We start from the raw sequence: 18,833 nt of genomic DNA, 5'->3' as shown, positions 1-18,833 counted from the left end.
GCAAAATGGTTATCTGAGGAGGCCTTACAAATAGGCCTTCTCAGGTTGTCTGAAAAAACGAGAGACGTGAAAGGCAAAAGAGAAAAGGAAAGATATACCCATCTGAATGCACAGTTCCAAAGAATAGCAAGGAGAGATAAGAAAGCCTTCCTCAGTGATCAATGCAAAGAAATAGAGGAAAACAATGGAAAGGGGAAAGACTAGAGATCTCTTCAAGAAAATTAGAGATACCAAGGGAACATTTCATGCAAAGATGTGCACAATAAAGGACAGAAATGGTATGGACCTAACAGAAGCAGAAGATATTAAGAAGAGGTGGCAAGAATACACAGAAGAACTGTACAAAAAAGATCTTCATCACCCAGATAATCACAATGGTGTGATCACTCACCTAGAGCCAGACATCCTGGAATGCGAAGTCAAGTGGGCCTTAGGAAGCATCACTAAGAACAAAGCTAGTGGAGGTGATGGAATTCCAGTTGAGCTTTTTCAAATTCTAAAAGATGATGCTGAGAAAGTGCTGCACTCAATATGCCAGCACATTTGGAAAACTCAGCAGCGGCCACAGGACTGGAAAAGGTCAGTTTTCATTCCAATCCCAAAGAAAGACAATGTCAAAGAATGTGCAAACTAGCGCACAATTGCACTCATCTCACGCTAGCAAAGTAATGCTCAAAATTCTCCAAGCGAGGTTTCAACAGCATGTGAACCGTGAACTTCCAGATGTACAGCTGGATTTAGAAAAGGCAGAGGAACCAAAGATCAAATTGCCAACATCCACTGTATCATAGAAAAAGCAAGAGAGTTACAGAAAAACATCTGCTTCATTGACTAAGCTAAAGCCTTTGACTTTAGCATATCATAACAAACTGTAGAAAATTCTGAAAGAGATGGGAATACCAGACCACCTTACCTGCCTTCTGAGAAACCTGTATGCAGGTCAAGAAGCAACAGTAAGAACTGGACATGGAGCAACAGAGTGGTTCCAAATTGGGAAAGGAGAACATCAAGGCTGTATATTGTCACCCTGCCTGTTTAACTTGTTTAACTTGTATGCAGAGTACATCATGTGAAATGCCAGGCTGAATGAAGCACAAACTAAAATCAAGATTCCTGGGAGAAATATCAATAACCTCAGATATTCAGATGACATCACCCTTATGGCAGAAAGTGAAGAGGAACTAAAGAGCCTCTTGATGAAGGTGAAAGAGGAGAGTGAAAAAGCTGGCTTAAAACTCAACATTCAAAAAACTAAGATGAAGGCATACAGTCCCATCACTTCAAGGCAAATAGATGGGGAAACAATGAAAACAGTGACAGATTTTATTTTCTTGGGCTCCAAAATCACTGCAGATTGTGACTGCAGCCATGAAATCAAAAGATGCTTGCTCCTTGGAAGAAAAGCTATAAGAAACCTAGGCAGCATATAAAAATTAGAGACATTACTTTGCCAATAAAGATCCATCTAGTCAAAGATATGGTTTTTCCAGTAGTCATGTATGGATGTGAGAGCTGGACCATAAAGAAGGCTGAGTGAGTGAGTAAAGTCACTCAGTCGTGTCCGACTTTTTGCGACCCCATGGACTGTAGCCCACCAGGCTCCTCTGTCCATGGGATTCTCCAGGCAAGAATACTGGAGTGGGTTGCCATTTTCTTCTCCAGGGGATCTTCCCGACCCAGGGATTGAACCCAGGTCTCCTGCATTGCAGGCAGATGCTTTAACCTCTGAGCCACCAGGGAAGCCCTGGTGTAAGAAGGCTGAGTGTTGAACCATTGATGCTTTTGAACTGCAGTGTTGAAGAAGACTCTTGAGAGTCCCTTGGACTACAAGGAGATCAAACCAGTCAATCTTAAAGGAAATCAGTCCTGTTTATTCATTGGAAGGACTGATGCTGAAGATGAAGCTCCAATACTTTGGCTACCTGATATGAAGAGCCGACTCATTAAAAAAGACCCTGATGCTGGGAAAGATTGAGGGCAGGAGGAGAAGGAGACAACAGAAGACAAGATGGTTGGATGGCATCACCAACTCAATTGACATGAGTCTGAGCAAGCTCTGGGAGATGGTGATGGACAGGGAAGCCTGGCGTGCTGCAGTCAATGGGGTCGCAAAGAGTCAGACACTACTGAGCAACTGAACAACAATAAGAAAGATCTGTAAGATTGATATTTTAAGAGGAGCAAAATCAACATACAGAAGAAAAAGGTTTTTTTCTTTTGTAATGAAGGACATTAGTGGGGTATTTGGCGATGTTTGAATAAAGTCTCTATACTAGATAGCATTACTATATCAGTGTTAATTGCCTGATTTTTATAACTACACTTTAGTTACTGAAGAGAATGTCCTTGATTTCAGGAAATACACATAGATATACTTAACAATAAAGTGGTTTATATATGCAAAACAAGTGTCTCAAAAATTATATACAATATATATTATGCATAGATTCATAACACCAACACAGACATGGGAAAGTGAGAGAGAGTAATAAAGTAATAAAGGAAGTAATAAAGTAAAGTGTTAACATCTGGGAAATCTGTGTAGAATATACAGAAATTTTTGCATTAATTTTGCAACTTCTCTGTAAGTCAGAAATTCTTTCAGACTAAAAAGTTTTAAAAACTCAGATTCAGGACATCCCTGGCAGCGCAGCCAATAGAAATCTGCCTGCCAATACAGGGGACATGGGTTCGGGCCCTGGCCAGGGGGGATTCCACATGCCGTGGAGCCACTGGGCCCTTGGGCCACAACTACTGAGCCAAGAGCAGCAGCTCCTGAACCCACGTGTTCTAGAGCCCGTGCTCTGCAACAAGAGACCCGCTCATGGTGAGACGCCAGTGCACCGCAATGAACAGCAGCCCCCACTAAAGAAAGCCCAAGTGCGGCAATGAAGACCCAGAGCAGCCAAAACAAGCTAATTAATTAATTTAAAACAAAACTCATATACAGAAAAATGCATAGAGTAAGCTTCGATTTGTCTTTAACCAACAAAGATATACTCACACACTAGAATACACAGGATGGTTTCTGAGAAATACACAAGCCTCTTGTATTAATAATAGTATTTTATTTTAAAGGCATGGGAATCTGAGGTGGAAGGGAACATGTCTTTCATTTTAAACTCTTTGGCCAGGTTTTATTTTTAAAACGTTTTATGTCTATACCATTTTCCCCCTTTTAAACCTTTAACTGTTTGAATGCCAATGATTCTATTTCTCCCCACCGTCCTCTCTTATGAGAGCTCATCTTGCTGTGCATATAGGACTTTTTAGAAGCCCAGCAATGCGCCAAGACTCTGTATCACTAGCTTCATGGGTCCAGAGCAGACCTCCAAGCGTTCCTGGTGCCTCAGCTCTGCTCCTAGGGAAGCCAGAGAGGAAACTGCCATCTCCAGCGCTGCCAGTAAACATTTCTGATATCTCCTGAAAGCTTTCACATAAAAACAGATCATTTTATCCTTTTGTTCGGTCTTAATCCAAATGACATTTCTTTGACTTCTACAATCAAAACCAACACAGAGCACGTGGGGAAGGGGTAACTCTAAACAAAGCATTTTTATACCAAATACAAAGACCACATATTGTATGATTCCATTTATGTGAAATATCCAGAGCAGGCAAATTTATAAAGGCATAAATTAGTGCATAAAGACAAGGGCTGGGAAGGGAGAGAAATAGGAAGTGGCTGATAATAGGTATAAAATTTCTTTTGGGGTGGTAACAATGCTCTCCGATTGGATGACGGTGGTGGTTACACAATTCTGTAAATATACTAAGAGCCATTGAGGGCAGATATACACCTTCACATTCCCACAGAGCTGTTTTAAAAAATCCAAATACATACCATTTTGTAAATACTGTTCTAACTGGTCCCTTCTCTCATCAGCCATAGATGTGGTCATTGCAAGATAGTACTTGGGTGGAAAGGGTGGCAGGCAATTTCCAAACACCCGCTTCAGCTGAAAGATCCAGAAAACACAAGGTTAAGGCAAAGCACCTACCGTTCAAGGTTGGTGAGACACCTAAGCCTCCGCTTGGGGCAAGTCTCTCTCCAGCATGTTATCTAAAATTAACACTTCCTGATGGTCACAAAGAGTCGGACACGACTGAGCGACTGAACTGCACTGACGGTCAAAAGGAGGAAGAGGTGATACCTCGATTTTCTTAAAGAGGATTTTATTTTAGTATAGGTTTCTAGAACACTGTTAGACGTATCTCAGACTGACAACTCCAGTCTGAGTTTGGTAGATTTGGGGTATATTTTAATCTTTCATTTGTTTTTACACAACTGCCCATCAGTCACATCATACAATATTCCTTTAATTCATTCCCCAATAGTATTCATGAAATCAATGATGAGAGTTAGGAATTTAATTCCCCTTCCCCACACCCACCCAATTTGAACAGAGCAGCAGATGCTCAGAGTTGTGCAGTCTAATTTGGTAGCCTCTGATAACACAGCTAGTCCAAACTGAGATGGGAGGTTAAGTGTAAAATACACTCTAGTTTTAAGGGAAGACTTCGTACAAAGGGAAGACAACGTAAAACATTTTGCTAATAACTTTTTAGGAATGTGTATGCTAAGTAGCTTCAGTCGTGTCCGACTCTTTGGACTGTAGACTGCCAGGCTCCTGTCTGTGGGATTCTCCAAGCAAGAATACAGGCATGAGTTGCCATACCCTCCTCAATAACTTTTTATATTTATTGCCTACTGAAATCATAATATTTTAGATGTATCAGATTAAATAAAATATATCATTAAAATTATTCCACCTGCTTTTAAAATCTTTTTTAACATGGTAAAATTTTAACACAAAATTTTGCAGTGTTACATATGTGGCTCACATTCTACTGCTAGTGGACAATGTTGGTTTCTAAAAGTCCTGCAAGGCTGACATATGATCCCAATAGAAACCCTGCCAGACCCCTCCCTCTTCCCCACCCATATATGACCCAAGACCATGACCAGGTTGGAAACCATCTTCATGCAAACTCATAGAGGATGCATCAAAAATAATTTTTAAATTAGGTAATCAAAAATGACCTTCATTCCAGACTCACATTTACAGTGAAAGCTTGAAAATAAGACATCATATTATTCTTTTTAAAGTAGAAGAAAGGAAACCAGTAAGATTTTAACATGGTACCTCTGGAACAGGAAATTTCACTGGCTTAAAGAAAATGAGAGCAGATCTAAGAGAAATGAGACTGCAAATAAGAACGAACTAAAATTCCATTACCTTTGTCAAAAATAGTGTGTGTTTGGCAAATATTTACCTTGCACCAGCCCTAACTTCAAAATAGATCTCAAATCTGGCCACTTCTTCCTCCCCCACTGCCATCACTCTTGTCCACACCCCTGTCATCCCTTGTTCCAGGTTATTGCAGTAACTTTCTAACAGATCTCTCTGCCTCCGTGCTTGCTCCCCTTCCGTCTATTCCTAATACAGAATCTACAGTTACTTAAAAGTGTAAGTCAGATCATTCCTCTGCCCTGCACAAAATCCTTCACAGCAGCCCATCTCACTCAAATACGAGCCAAAATCCCAATTCTGGGCCACCGGATAAGATGTCCATAGCCACCCATGACTACTTAAATTTAAACTTAAAATTTAAAATTCAACTCCTCCATCTCACTAACCACATTTCAAATACTCAGTAGCCCCTGGAAACATGGCAAGTTCCTAGTAAACTGGACAAAGAAGATACAGAGCATTTCCACCAGCACAAAAATTTCTATTGGATAGTGTTGATCTAACACTTAGAAAGGTTATTACCTGCCTACCTGAAGGGAAGATACAGCTCCCTTATGTTTTGTTTGGTCTGCTAGGTTGTTTGTTTGATTTCTAGGGAATCTAAATTTGATGCCAACATTTATTTTTGCAATTTAAAAATATTCAAGTTATATTCTGGAGAGAATATAAAATGGCACAGCCACTTTGGAGGAACTTTTGGCAATTTCTTACAAGGTAAACATAGTTTTACCACATAATTCAGCAACTACACTCCTAGTTATTCACCCAACAGATTTGAAAACTGTGGCCACAAAAAAAACAGCATACAAACATTTAGAGGTGCTTTACTCATCATCACCAAAATCTGAAAGCAACCGAGATATCCTTCAATAGGTGAATGGATAAACAAACTCTGGTCTATCCCTACCATGGAATATTCCCCAGCAATAAAAAGAAATGAGTTGTCAAGCCACAAAAAGACATAGAGGAAACTGAGATACACATTGATAAATAAAAAGTCAATCTGAAAAAACACACTATATGACTTCAATGATATGATATTCTTGGGGGAAAAGCAAAATGATAGAGAGAGTGAAAATATCCATGGTCACCAGGAGCTTGGAAAAGGGCTGTGTTGAACTGGTGAAGCCCATGGAACCTTTCAGGGTGAAACTGATCTGTATGATACTATGGTACAGGATACTAGGCATTTGCTAAACCTACTGAACTTTACAACACAACTTCAATGTGTGCAAATATTTAAAGAATCATTTAGGAAGTGGGGGGAAACCCAGAATGGAATGCAGAATGTGAGCAAACAATTTAACTATATTATAAATACATGAAACAACTGGAGTGAAGGGAATGAGGGAAAAGGTGCTGATGCAAGTCACTCTGCAAATGAGTGGTGTCTGTAAAATTAAAGGCAAGAGCAGCTGTACAGAAGCGCTGAGCTCAGCTGATAAAATTGTTTCCTACGTGGATACAGGTTAACCATTCTGGTACCTCTATATGTGCCCACAGAATGGAACAATCAAGTCAACGGGTGGCAGGTGGTGTGAGTGGTTTCTCACTGTTGTAATGAGACTTTTCAGATAAAGGAACAGGCTAGAGCGAGCCATGTGGTGATGGGTTACCATTGAAGACATCGGTATGAACTCAGGTTTAATTTAATTTAGACACAGATGGCTACATGCAGAGGTATTTATTTATAGACATGCATATATGCACATATGTTTTCTTGCTCTTTAAGCTGAGAGGGTCTAAAAGCAATGACACTATGGCAGTGGAGAACACATCTAGTGCCAGATATTGGTTTCTAATGTTATTCTCTAATAAAAGCAACTAGGACTCCATGAAGAAATGGTTGGTTCTAGGAATGAGGCAGGAAATACACAAGACGAGTCTGGGACTGGGACTTCCCTAAGGTGCAGTGGTTAAGACTCTACGCCTCCAATGCAGAGGGTACGGGTTCGATCCCTGGTTGAGGAACAAAAATCCCACCTGCCACACAGTGGGGCCAAAGAAAAAGAAAAGATGAATCTGGGGAATCTTGTAGTGCCAGAAAATAAGAAAGTGTGCAAAGCAAACAAAAGTCAACAATAGGGGTATGTCAAAGAAACAGGAACAAACTGAAAGAGCTCCCACAGGCCAAGCTGAAACAATTTGAACAATAAAATAAAGTCTAATTGAAGTACAGCCCAAAGTATAAAGTAAATATCCAGGAGTCCATTCCAGGAGTATTATATCCAGGAGTCTATAATAATTTATAGTCCAGATATAAATTATTGACTAAATAAATAAATCAGAGAGAATAGACAAATCCTGGTGCAGAAGAATCCCAAATAATGTATGTAGATACTTCATGCCACAAGGAGATGGAACATAAATCCTCAGTCTTTAAGTGTGGTCTGTGCATGGTGACCTCCCTCCTAGGAGCACAGTGTGGAAAGGCCAGGAAAGAAGTAACTTTATATGGAGAAACCTGACCAATACTCCCTCAGCCAGGTGACCAAGGGTAATATCAAGAATGTTAGATTGATAGCAACTGCCCCAGACGAGATGTGATTAGAAGCACTTGTCCCCCAGGGTCTTTCTCTCAAAACCATAAACCCAGTCTGGTCATCTGAAACATCAGACCAAGTCCAATAGAGGGACATTCCACAAACTACCTGCCTGATACTCCTCAAAATTGTCAAAATCATGAACAAGAGGAAAGCCTGAGAAATGGTCACAGTCAAGAGGAGCCTAAAGCGACACGACAGTTTAATGTGGGGCCTGGATGTGGCCTTGGAACAGAAGGACATTAAGTAAAGACCAAAGAAGTTGGAATAAACGATAGACTATAGTTTGTAATTCTGCATCAATACGGGTTCATTGTATTAAGTCACTTTTAGTCGTCTCCAACTCTGTGGGACCCCATGGACTGTAGCCCACCCAGGCTTCTCTGTCCATGGGATTTTCCAGGCAAGATGACTGGAGTGGGTTGCCATTTCCTCCTCCAGGGGACCTTCCCGACCCAGGGACTGAACCGGCATCTCTTAGTTCTCCTGCATTGGCAGGTGGGTTCTTTACCACTAGCACCGCCTGGGAAGCCCCTGTAATCCAAGTACCATACCTACGGAAAACAGGGTGCAAGGGAGATGAGAACTCTGTTCCACCTTTGCACTTAAAAAATAATAATAAATCTGAGATTGGTCCACAAAAATAATGTTTATTTTTTTAAAAAAGGAAAACCGATGCTCTGGCCTCTCTTAATAAAACAAGAAGGTCTAGAATCACTTGAGTTTATATTCTCTCAGGCTGTTTCTACTACCCCTGCTGCTGCTGCTGCTGTTGCTAAGTCACTTCAGTCCTGTTCGACTGTGTGAGACCCCAGAGACGGCAGCCCACCAGGCTCCCCTGTCCCTGGGATTCTCCAGGCAAGAAACTGGAGTGGGTTGCCATTTCCTTCTCCAATGCATGAAAGTGAAAAGTGAAAGTGAAGTTGCTCAGTCATGTCTGACTCTTAGCGACCCCATGGACTGCAGCGCACCAGGCTCCTTGGTCCATGGGATTTTCCAGGCAAGAGTATGGAAGTGGGGTGCCATTGCCTTCTCCGACCACCCCTACTGCCTCTCATTTATTTTTTTAATATAAATTTATTTATTTTAATTGGAGGCTAATTACTTTACAATATTGTATTGGTTTTGCCATACATCAACATGAATCCGCCACGGGTATACACGTGTTCCCCATCCTGAACCCCTTTCCCACCTCCCTCCCCGTACCATCCCTCTGGAAGCAAAAATAAACAAATGGGACAAAATTAAAATTAAAAGCTTCTGCACAACAAAGGAAACTATAAGCAAGGTGAAAAGACAGTCTTCAGAATGGGAGAAAATAATAGCAAATGAAGCAACTGCCTCTTATTTAAATTACCTGCCCGATAGAGATGCAGACACAGAGAAGAGCCGTGTGGACACAGTGGGGGGTGGGTGGAAGGAGAGGGTGGGATGAACTGAGAGAGTAGCGCTGAAACATACCCAGTACCATACATAAAACAGATCACTACTGGGAAGTTGCTGCATAAACAGGGAGCTCAACCTAGTGCTCGGTGACAACCTAGAGGGGCGGGATGGCGTGGGAGGTTCAAGAGGGAGGAGACACATATATACTTATGACTGATTCACGCTGTTTTATGGCAGAAACCAACACGACATTGTAAAGCAATTATCCTCCAATTGAAAATAAATTTTATAAAATGGAAACAATAAATTACCCGCCAGATTCCAGTAGTTATTTGTCATTTTTTCTTTAAATCTAGCAGTATAAAATATTAGAGCAACAATTCTGTTTCTTTTAAATTTGAGGAAATCTTCCTGCCATGCCAGAGAGGATCCACAGGCCCCTCAGTCATTGCATCATCCCAGGCAAGGGATTCATGCACCCCTCTCTGCTAATTCCATTAAGTAGAAGCAGGAATTGGTCTTCTTTGCATGCACTTATTTCCTGATTAACTGATTGAGTGATCTTTAAAAGGCAATCTTCTTCTTGTCAAGTGTTCATAAACATCACTGCTGCTGCTGCTGCTAAGTCGCTTCAGTTGTGTCCAACTCTGTGCAATCCCATCGACAGCAGCCCACCAGGCTGCCCCATCCCTGGGATTCTCCAGGCAAGAACACTGGAGTGGGTTGCCATTTCCTTCTCCAATGAATGAAAGTGAAAAGTGAAAAGTGAAATTGAAGTCACTCAGTCATGTCCGACTCTTAGCGACCCCATGGACTGCAGCCTACCAGGCTCCTCTGCCCATGGGATTTTCCAGGCAAGAGTACTGGAGTGGGTTGCCACTGCCTTCTCCACATAAACATCACAGATGCTCCCAAATGGGTGGGAACCACAGTATCCTTGAACCAGCAGGGCTATCTGGGTTATCCAGGGGAGATCTGGGAGGAGCCCTACAGCCAAGAGCTGGATGAAAAGTCAACAAGGATTAAGGTCCTAATACCCACCCCAGAGCCAAAACTCTCCCAGCAGGTTTTACAACCACAGCTGACTTCTCAAGGAATCTTTCCCCTCCTTTCTCAAGCACTGGTCTAAGGGGGAAAATAAACACAACAAACTGAGCAGTAAAGTCCACCAAAGGTCAATCACAACCACACAAATTCTTCAACTCTACCAAAATATAGTCTTTTCTATTGGTCTCAAATAGTACATAGTTTACCTATTAAAAGCACTCACATACTGAGAATTATCTGTTATTAGAGTTAGCCCCTGGAGACGGCAATGGCAACCCACTCCAGTACTCTTGCCTGGAAAATCCCATGGGCAGAGGAGCCTGGTGGGCTGCAGTCCATGGGGTCGCTAAGAGTTGGACACAATTGAAGCGACTTAGCAGCAGCAGAGTTAGCCCCAACACTCAAAAACTGTTTCAAGAGATCAGAAGGAAAATGCACCTCTTGTGTTCCTTTAGTAAGCGGTGTTTTTGTTTGCTTGCTTTGAAAAATCATGTTCAGGTAACGATATTTTTTTAAATTCCAGCACAGTCTCCTGCTCCAATTTCTCCATTGCACAGTTCTGCCTCTTAACATGAACAGAACTCTACTGGCCAAATGAACCTTGATGTCAAGGTGGGAGGATGTGGTCAGATTGCCTTCGTTATCAAGGTGGGAGGATGACCGGGTTCATGACCATGATGATCATCTACTTCACAGGACTGTATTGAGGAAGAAATGGGAAAATACACAAGACTGATGTTCTTTGGTACAACATCCCACAGTCCAGGTTGATTTGAGCTGTGACCTTTTATCTGGAGATGCCATATGCACTTGCAGCCCCTATTTCTATCCTTGGTGGTGACCTGGGACAAGTGGAATCAAAGTCACCACACTGTCCTCTTGATAGCCTCTGTTTCTGATGTTGACTCAGTCATCCCACCTTCCAAGGCCCCTTGTATTAAAAATCTCAGATTGTCCAGATAAAGGGTCACAAGCTCAAATCAACCTGGACTGTGGGATTTTGTACCAAAGAACATCAGTCTTGTGTGTTTTCCCATTTCTTCCTCAGTACAGTCCTGTGAAGTAGGCGATCATCATGGCCATGAACCCTGTCACCCTCCCACCTTGATCACGAGGGCAATCTGACCACATCCTCCCACCTGGACAACAAGGTTAGTTGACAATGAGTAACTCAGGCAGCTGAAGTGACTTAAACCAAGATCAATGAGCAGCAGAACTTGGACACAGTCTTTTCACCACTTTTTCTTTCTCCTTGCCCTCTTTCCCTCCCATCCTCCTCCTCCATCAAATCTCTATTGGGCCTCTCCTAAGACAGGATTCTGTGCTGGATATGCTATGCCTACAGCCTTCATTCATTCCTTCATTTAAGCATGTGGGCTTCTTAACTAAATAAAGAGGGGAAACAAAATCTTCATACAAAGAAGGGGAAAGCGACAAGGTCTAAACACAAAGTGGCACAGGAATCAGAGAAAGGCGTCTTGTGCAATTAAGGGGGACTTCCCAGAGGAGGTGGAGCTCAAGGTGACCCTTGAGAAAGGCTGGTCTCTAACCCACGGCCCAGCAGGCAGAGGCCTTCTCAGGAGGGGGAAGTGAGCCAGGGAGTGGCAACCGGCCAGCTCGTGAGAACAGACGGTCTGAGTCAGGGAGAAGAAATATCAGGTAGGAGCCAGACTGAGTCAGCACCTGGCAGGGAAGAAGACTGAACCAGTGCGGAGCCCTCCTCTCGCACGGAGGATCCTTTGCAAGGCTCATCAGCATTGTTATGACTGATGCCAGCAGGGCATTTCCAAAGAGGCAAGCATCCTTGCCACAGAGTCCAGCCTCATTTACACAGGATGGCCAAAATGAGCCAGTTAAAGGTTTCTTTCACAGATTTAACTCCCCTTGACGGAGGTGGTACAGGCAAGGGCATAGATCAAACCGATTTTATTCATTTAGAGGCACAGAAAGCAGTCAGGTCAGGGAGTTCCCGTGGCAGAGAGACGAATAACACTCAGGAGTGGAAGGGAAGCTGCCAGAACTTGAGAGCCTCCGTGGGAACTGGGCTGCCGGCCATGACTTCAGAGAGCACGGGTCACAGCTGACCTCTGGGAAACACAACCATCTTTCCTCAGGTCAGTCTTATACGCATCAGCCTCCCATAGAAGGGGCAGGGGCCACATCACCTCAGTCAGGTTCTCCTTCTCAATTGCAGAGGGCTTCCCTGGTGGCTCAGATGATAAGGAATCTGCCTGCAATGCAGGAGACCTGGGTTTGATCCCTGGGTTGGGAAGATCCCCTGGAGAAGGGAATGGTTACCCACTCCAGTATTCTTGCTGGAGAATTCCACAGACAAAGGAGCCTGGAGGGCTACCATCCATGGTGTCACAAAGAGTCTGACATAACTGAAAGACTTCCACTCCATCAATATACAAAATAGAAATCCAATTCGTAAATCCAAAAAACACATGTGCTAAAAGTCAGAGTCTTCACTTAATTTAACATAGGCTTGCCATTTAATAGATACATAGTAAATATTCTTAAGTAAATGAGTAATCAGTTAAGCCTATTAAGATGAAATTTCTGTTCTATTGTGATGCAGAACTTCCAAATCAATTGGAAATAAACTTCTACTCACCAAACAGACACAGGACACACACATTCATAAACACAGATGGGGACTTACTTTATATTGTCTCCTTTTTTATTGTGCTCAGTATTAATATTAAATCAGATTAAGAATTCTTAGCCATTTCACATCTTCCATGGAGTAGGAAGAATAAAAACTGCTGAGAAGAGGCTGGGGGAAGTCAGCCAACCTTTTGGTCTCTGACTTAGGGTTGCCAGATAAAATAGAGGATGCCCAGTTAAGAGTATCTCAAATATTGCAGGAAATATTCTAGTACTTTGCCAACAAATGTCCGTCTAGTCAAGGCTATGGTTTTTCCAGTGGTCATGTATGGATGTGAGAGTTGGACTATAAAGAAAGCTGAGCGCCAAAGAATTGATGCTTTTGAACTGTGTTGTTGGAGAAGACTCTTGAGAGTCCCTTGGACTGCAAGGAGATCCAACCAGTCCATCCTAAAGATCAGTCCTGGGTGTTCATTGGAAGGACTGATGCTGAAGCTGAAACTCCAATACTTTGGCCACCTGATGCGAAGAGCTGACTTATTTGAAAAGACCCTGATGCTGGGAAAGATTGAGGGCAGGAAGAGAAGGGGATGATAGAAGATGAGATAGTTGGATGGCATCACCGACTCGATGGACATGGGTTTGGGTTGACTCCGGAAGTTGGTGATGGACAGGGAGGCCCGGTGTGCTGTGGTTCATGGGGTCGCAAAGAGTCGGACATGACTGAGCGATGGAACTGACTGATACTAGACAAGTATTTGTTATTTATCTGAAATTCACATTTAACTGAGGATCCTATATTTTTATTTGCTAAATCTAGCAAACTTACTTGGACTTTTCATCTATAAAACAGGAGTAATGATAACGATTGCAATGCCAACCTTATAGGGGCTTCTTGGGCAGGTGGAATAAAATCTTATGCCAGGAACTCTAAGGACAGAAAGCAGATCTTGTTGTCTGGGACTTGAGGTAAAGGGAAGGGATCAAGGGCAAAGGGGACAAGGAAACATTATGAGTGTGGAAATTGTTCTCTGTCTTGATTATGGTGGCAGTAGATTAAATATATTTATAGTTCATCACACTAGACACATACAATTGGGGAATTTTATTATACTATGCTTAAATAAAGTAAAAAAAAAGTTAGCTTAGGATGCAGTTGTTTTTCTGATAGTCTGTTTTTCTGATATTTTGCCAACTTTGATAAGGAACCACAAAATGGTTAGAGCAGGTTCCAAAGATCAAATCTAGGCTCCAACACTTGGAGTGGTATGACCCTGGGCAAGGTGTACCTCAGTTTTCTCATCTGTTAAATGGGGCTAATTATAATCCTAGTTCATAAGACTGTTATAAAAATTAAACACAATATTACATATAAAGCTCTTGGCACCAACCTTAGCACAGAGTAACTGTTATTGTTCTAAATTAATAAAACCAATAGCCACCTCCTAATATCTAAGTAGTTTATTTAAAAGGAACTGTTCCTACAGAAAAGGGAAACAATGATACATGTAAGATGGTTGGAAATGGCTAAAGAAATCCTCACTTTAGAATTTTGGAAAACAAACACAAAATATTCATCAGTATCCATTGTATACTCTACAAAAGGCAGATCTTTGTGGAGATCAGAAGAACTGGCTTTATGTTTCTGCTTCAGGGCCTGCTAGGATTTGATAGGTCTGAATTTTTCTGAAAACAAGCATTTTTCTGAGTCGGTTAAGGAAGGCTTGACAAGCCTCTGCGTCAGTAAATATTTACGGAGCACATAAACTATGCGCCAGGTTCCCTGAGAACCTGGATTCTAATCTTCACAAGAGCCTTGTGAAGCTGACACCCACAACCACCTACCTGATCATTTCTGAGGACAAAATTGAAGGTCAGAGAAGAGGTGAGGTGTCCAGCCAGGAAGTGGTCAGTCCATCTCTCCCTTCTCCTCTCTGCCGACTCCTGCTTTTACCTGTGATGGCCACCTCCCCATCACAACCTCACACGCAGGGAGGCAGATGAGGGTGGGAGTTCATCCTCATGTTCATCCTACAACTGCCTAAACCAACCATACTGTCTCTTCCTTTGAGTTCCCCATCTGTAGTCCTCCCAACTCCCCAGGCAGGTTTCAGTCACAAGTATCTTGTCATCCTTCAAAAGTCTGAATCCATGCCCTTTTTATTCAGACACTGACAGTCATTCCTGAGGACCCACTGGGTCACAGGCACTGTGTTAGGTGCTAGCAATTCAAAAATGACCACAAAAAGTCACAACCATATTACACCTGTTTTCCCTGAATCCAGAGAAACTTAGTCATACCTTGAAAATGGACTTTTCCAACACACTGGAATGTATGAGGGAGAAGGCTCACTTCAGTGACTATTTTATAATAGTATAATAGTGGAACTGAGCTGTACATCAACAGAAAACGGTCTTAAAGAAATACGATCTATTTACTCACTAGAAACCAGAGATTATCTGAAAGGACTCTCCCCAAAATGTTAATATCTATTGCCGAGGCAAGCTTTTTTCTTTTTCCTTTTTTCTTTCCAACTTTAGGTATGTGTTCTTTATAATTGGGATACAAAATCTTAAAAAAAAAAAAACAAACAAAAACTGCATGAAGGTGGGGGAAAGATGAAGTTCATTTCCAAACTTCCATGTAATTCTCTAACCCACTTTGATGATTTGCAACACTTCCTTGTTAGGATAACAAAACCCATTAGGCCTGGTTAATAAATCAGTCTGCATGCTGGAAGAAAGTGTCATTAGGACATCAGAGTGAGAAACTAGAGTGGAAAATGGCCTTCTAATTTAATAATTCCTCTGTTTCCTGGCTTTCCAATCTGCCCATATTTGAAGCCTATGAATACTTTCCTTTGAAAACAAAAATAGAGACACACCTTTTCGAAGGGGGGAAAATTAAACTCTGGGAGAAAGAACGTGTTAGTCACTCAGTTGTGTCCAACTCTTTGCAACCCCATGGATTGTAGCCCGCCAGGCTCCTCTGTCCATGGAAATCTCCAGGCAAGAATAGTGGTATGGGTTGCCATTCCCTTCTCCATGGGATCTTCTCAACCCAGGGATTGAACCTGGGTCTCCTGCATCACAGGCAGATTCTTTGCCATCTGAGCCACCAGCGAAGCCCAATACTCACATACGAGAGACTGAAGACTACACCTCGATCTAGACTTGGTTTGCTCATTTTGCACAAGGATATTGTCTTGGGAAAACAACTGGCATTGAAATGGAGCCCAGGTTGGGCTGGTGGGGATCACCGGGCTGGGGTGGGTTGGATAATTAATTACCTATGGCACCCCACCTCACCTCACAGCACTAGGTGATTAGACCAGGTAACATGTATTCATTGAGCTATATGCCAAGCAATTCACGATTAACCAGTTACCACGACTCGGATTAGGAGCCCAAAGCCCTCAGGAAGTGCGGTGTCTTGTCAGGGTCAAGCACCCAGAGCCCACGGGCCACACTGGAGTCAGGTGGGTGGGCTGGGACCCGCCTGGGTCCTCTCACCTGTTCGTTCCAACGATGCAGCTGGCTGTAACGCACCTTGCAGAACAGAAACCCGTCCAGGTACACGGAATGCAGCTGCAAACAGAGACATCAGAGTCCGAATTAGCCGAGTGAGGTGAACCCCACCTTGTCCCTGCCCAGTCTCACCCCGAGCCCCCTGACGCACTACGTAGCGGCCCCCCAGCGCGTCGGGCCGCTGCTGGGACACCGGGATGCAGAAATGCATCTTCATGGCTCTGGCGGCGCTGGGAACCCGGCCCGCGGCTGCGGCGGCGGCGCGGTCCTCGGCTCTGAGTCCCGCGGCGGTGGGTGCAGCGGCGGGTCCCGCGGTCCGCTCGCCTCGGGTGTCCTCAGGTGCGGCCCGCCTCCTGGTCCCCGCCCCGCTCCGACTGGACCACTCGGGGCCCCGGAACCGAAGGAGGCGAAGTGAGGCCACCGTCCACGCCCCACAGCCAGTCTGCGCCCCAGGCGGGGCTTCAGGTGCTCCTCGGGACCAGGGACTGAATTCAAGATAGACGCTAGAAAGTGCCAGTGCCCGCCTTGGGCCAGAGGCTTCACCGTGGGGTCTGTGGACTCCCGGGGGCTCTTTAGGGGAAAATGTGCATGGATGGGTGGGGCGATGGAATTCTTCTGAGAAGGTCCTGGGTTTCATCAGACTTTCAGAGGGTTCCTTGGACCCACGAAAGTTACAAATAGTTGCTCCGGCAGCATGGATGTCGTGTGCACCTGTCAACTGTGTAACTCACTAACTACTCCCCACCCCGCCGGGCATCTCAGGCTCCTTGCTGGGCGTTAGGCGGTGGGGGGTGCACAGCCCAGGAGAACCCCGTCTTCTCCAAGTGTGGGCTCCAGGGCCGCATTCTGATCTCTGTGGCCAGCAGAATGTCCAGGATCCCTTCCATTGGGTCCATCATGACAGAGACAGATCACGCTCAGACCCACCTTCAGACTCCAAATGTTGACATTTTTTTTTTGCAAGTCAGTGTCCTGATAGGATTGAAAAACATTGTGTCCCATTGCGAGCCAACATTGCCTGCAGTACACTGTGAATTAAGACTTTCAACATATGCCTGCTGCTGCTGCTGCTGCTAAGTTGCTTCAGTCGTGTCCGACTCTGTACGACCCCATAGACAGCAGCCCACCAGGCTCCACGGTCCCTGGGATTCTCCAGGCAAGAACACTGGAGTGGGTTGCCATTTCCTTCTCCAATGCATGAAAGTGAAAAGTGAAAGTGAAGACGCTCAGTCGTGTCCGACTCTTCACGACCCCATGGACTGCAGCCTACCAGGCTCCTCCGTCCATGGGATTTTCCAGGCAAGAGTACTAGAGTGGGGTGCCATTGCCTTCTCCTACATCTAGTAATTATCCTGGGCTTCCCAGGTGACTCAGTGGTAAAGAATCTGCCTGCCAACACAGGAAACTCAAGAGAAGTGGGTTTGATCCCTGGGTGGGGAAGGTCCCCTGGAGGAGGAAATGGCCACCCATTCCAGTACTCTTGAGAGAGTACAAAAATTCCATGGGCAGAGGAGCCTGGTGGGCTACAATCCATGGAGTCACAAAAGAGTAGGATATGACTTAGTGACTAAACAACAAGTAATTACCCTATGACTAGAACATTTGTATTACATTCAGTATTTTGTATTAACATTTGTTAAAGGCAATACTTAAGATATGCCATAGTATTTGCAATACAACTTTAGGATTTTCTAAAATACTAAATATTTTTCCTTAAAAAGAAAAAAAGAAAACCAAAAACTTTTTTCCCTTTAATACACCAGAAACCTCATCAAATGGAAGTGGTTTGGGCAACTCTTGATCCTCAAGAAGCCCTGATTTCAAACAGGTGCCAGCACCCAGTTAGCCGGGTTCCCCTAAACTCCTTGGTCTCTGGACTAACCATCTTCAGTTCTTTCAGCAGTCTCTCATTTTAGTTGGAAAGTAATCCTCCTAATTCTCTTATTTTAGTTAAACCAAAATAGCATTCCTGCTGCCTGGTCATCAGGGTGGAGGGTGGAGGGAGGTAGAAGTCCCACGCGTGTCTGTCATAGGTGGGCCCTGGGCTCTCTCCTCACTTCCTGTCCTTTGTGTGTGGTGTGTTAAGTCACTTTTAGTCGTGTCCGACTTTTGGGGACCCCAGAAACTGTAGCCTGCCCAGGCTTCTCTGTTCATGGGATTTTCCAGGCAAGAATACTGGAGTGGGTTTCCATTTCCTCCTCCAGGGGACCTTCCCGACCCAGGGATTGTACCAGCATCTCTTAGTTCTCCTGCATTGGCAGTCAGGTTCTTTACCACTAGCACCACCTGGGAAGCCCAAGGTGGACATTGGGCTTTATCCTGTCCTTTATCCTCCCATTAAGTCTTCCAGGTAAACATGAAGAGTAACATCCTACCCACGACAGGCCAGAGAATGAGGTAGCTTTTCCAAGTCACAGATCACTTTTTCATAGGTCCAAATAGTTTATTCTAGAACTTCAGCAGA

General features: G+C 43.8%; 1 protein-coding gene across 1 annotated transcript in view; it reads right to left on the bottom strand.

The window, feature by feature from the left end:
* Positions 1-16,586, bottom strand: part of SNX31 (sorting nexin 31) — an 86,026-nt gene extending 69,440 nt beyond the window's left edge. Inside the window, exons 1-3 of the mRNA XM_055546520.1 lie at positions 16,521-16,586; positions 16,355-16,429; positions 3,845-3,959 (exon numbers count right to left, since the gene is read on the bottom strand). Coding sequence (XP_055402495.1) covers positions 3,845-3,959; positions 16,355-16,429; positions 16,521-16,586 — 256 coding nt within the window. The remainder of the gene's footprint in view (positions 1-3,844; positions 3,960-16,354; positions 16,430-16,520) is intronic.
* Positions 16,587-18,833: the final 2,247 nt, after the last annotated feature.

This window comes from Bubalus kerabau, chromosome 14 (assembly GCF_029407905.1).
Source record: "Bubalus kerabau isolate K-KA32 ecotype Philippines breed swamp buffalo chromosome 14, PCC_UOA_SB_1v2, whole genome shotgun sequence".
Classification (NCBI taxonomy): Eukaryota; Metazoa; Chordata; class Mammalia; order Artiodactyla; family Bovidae; genus Bubalus; species Bubalus kerabau.
This window is presented reverse-complemented; position numbering and strand designations above follow the sequence as displayed.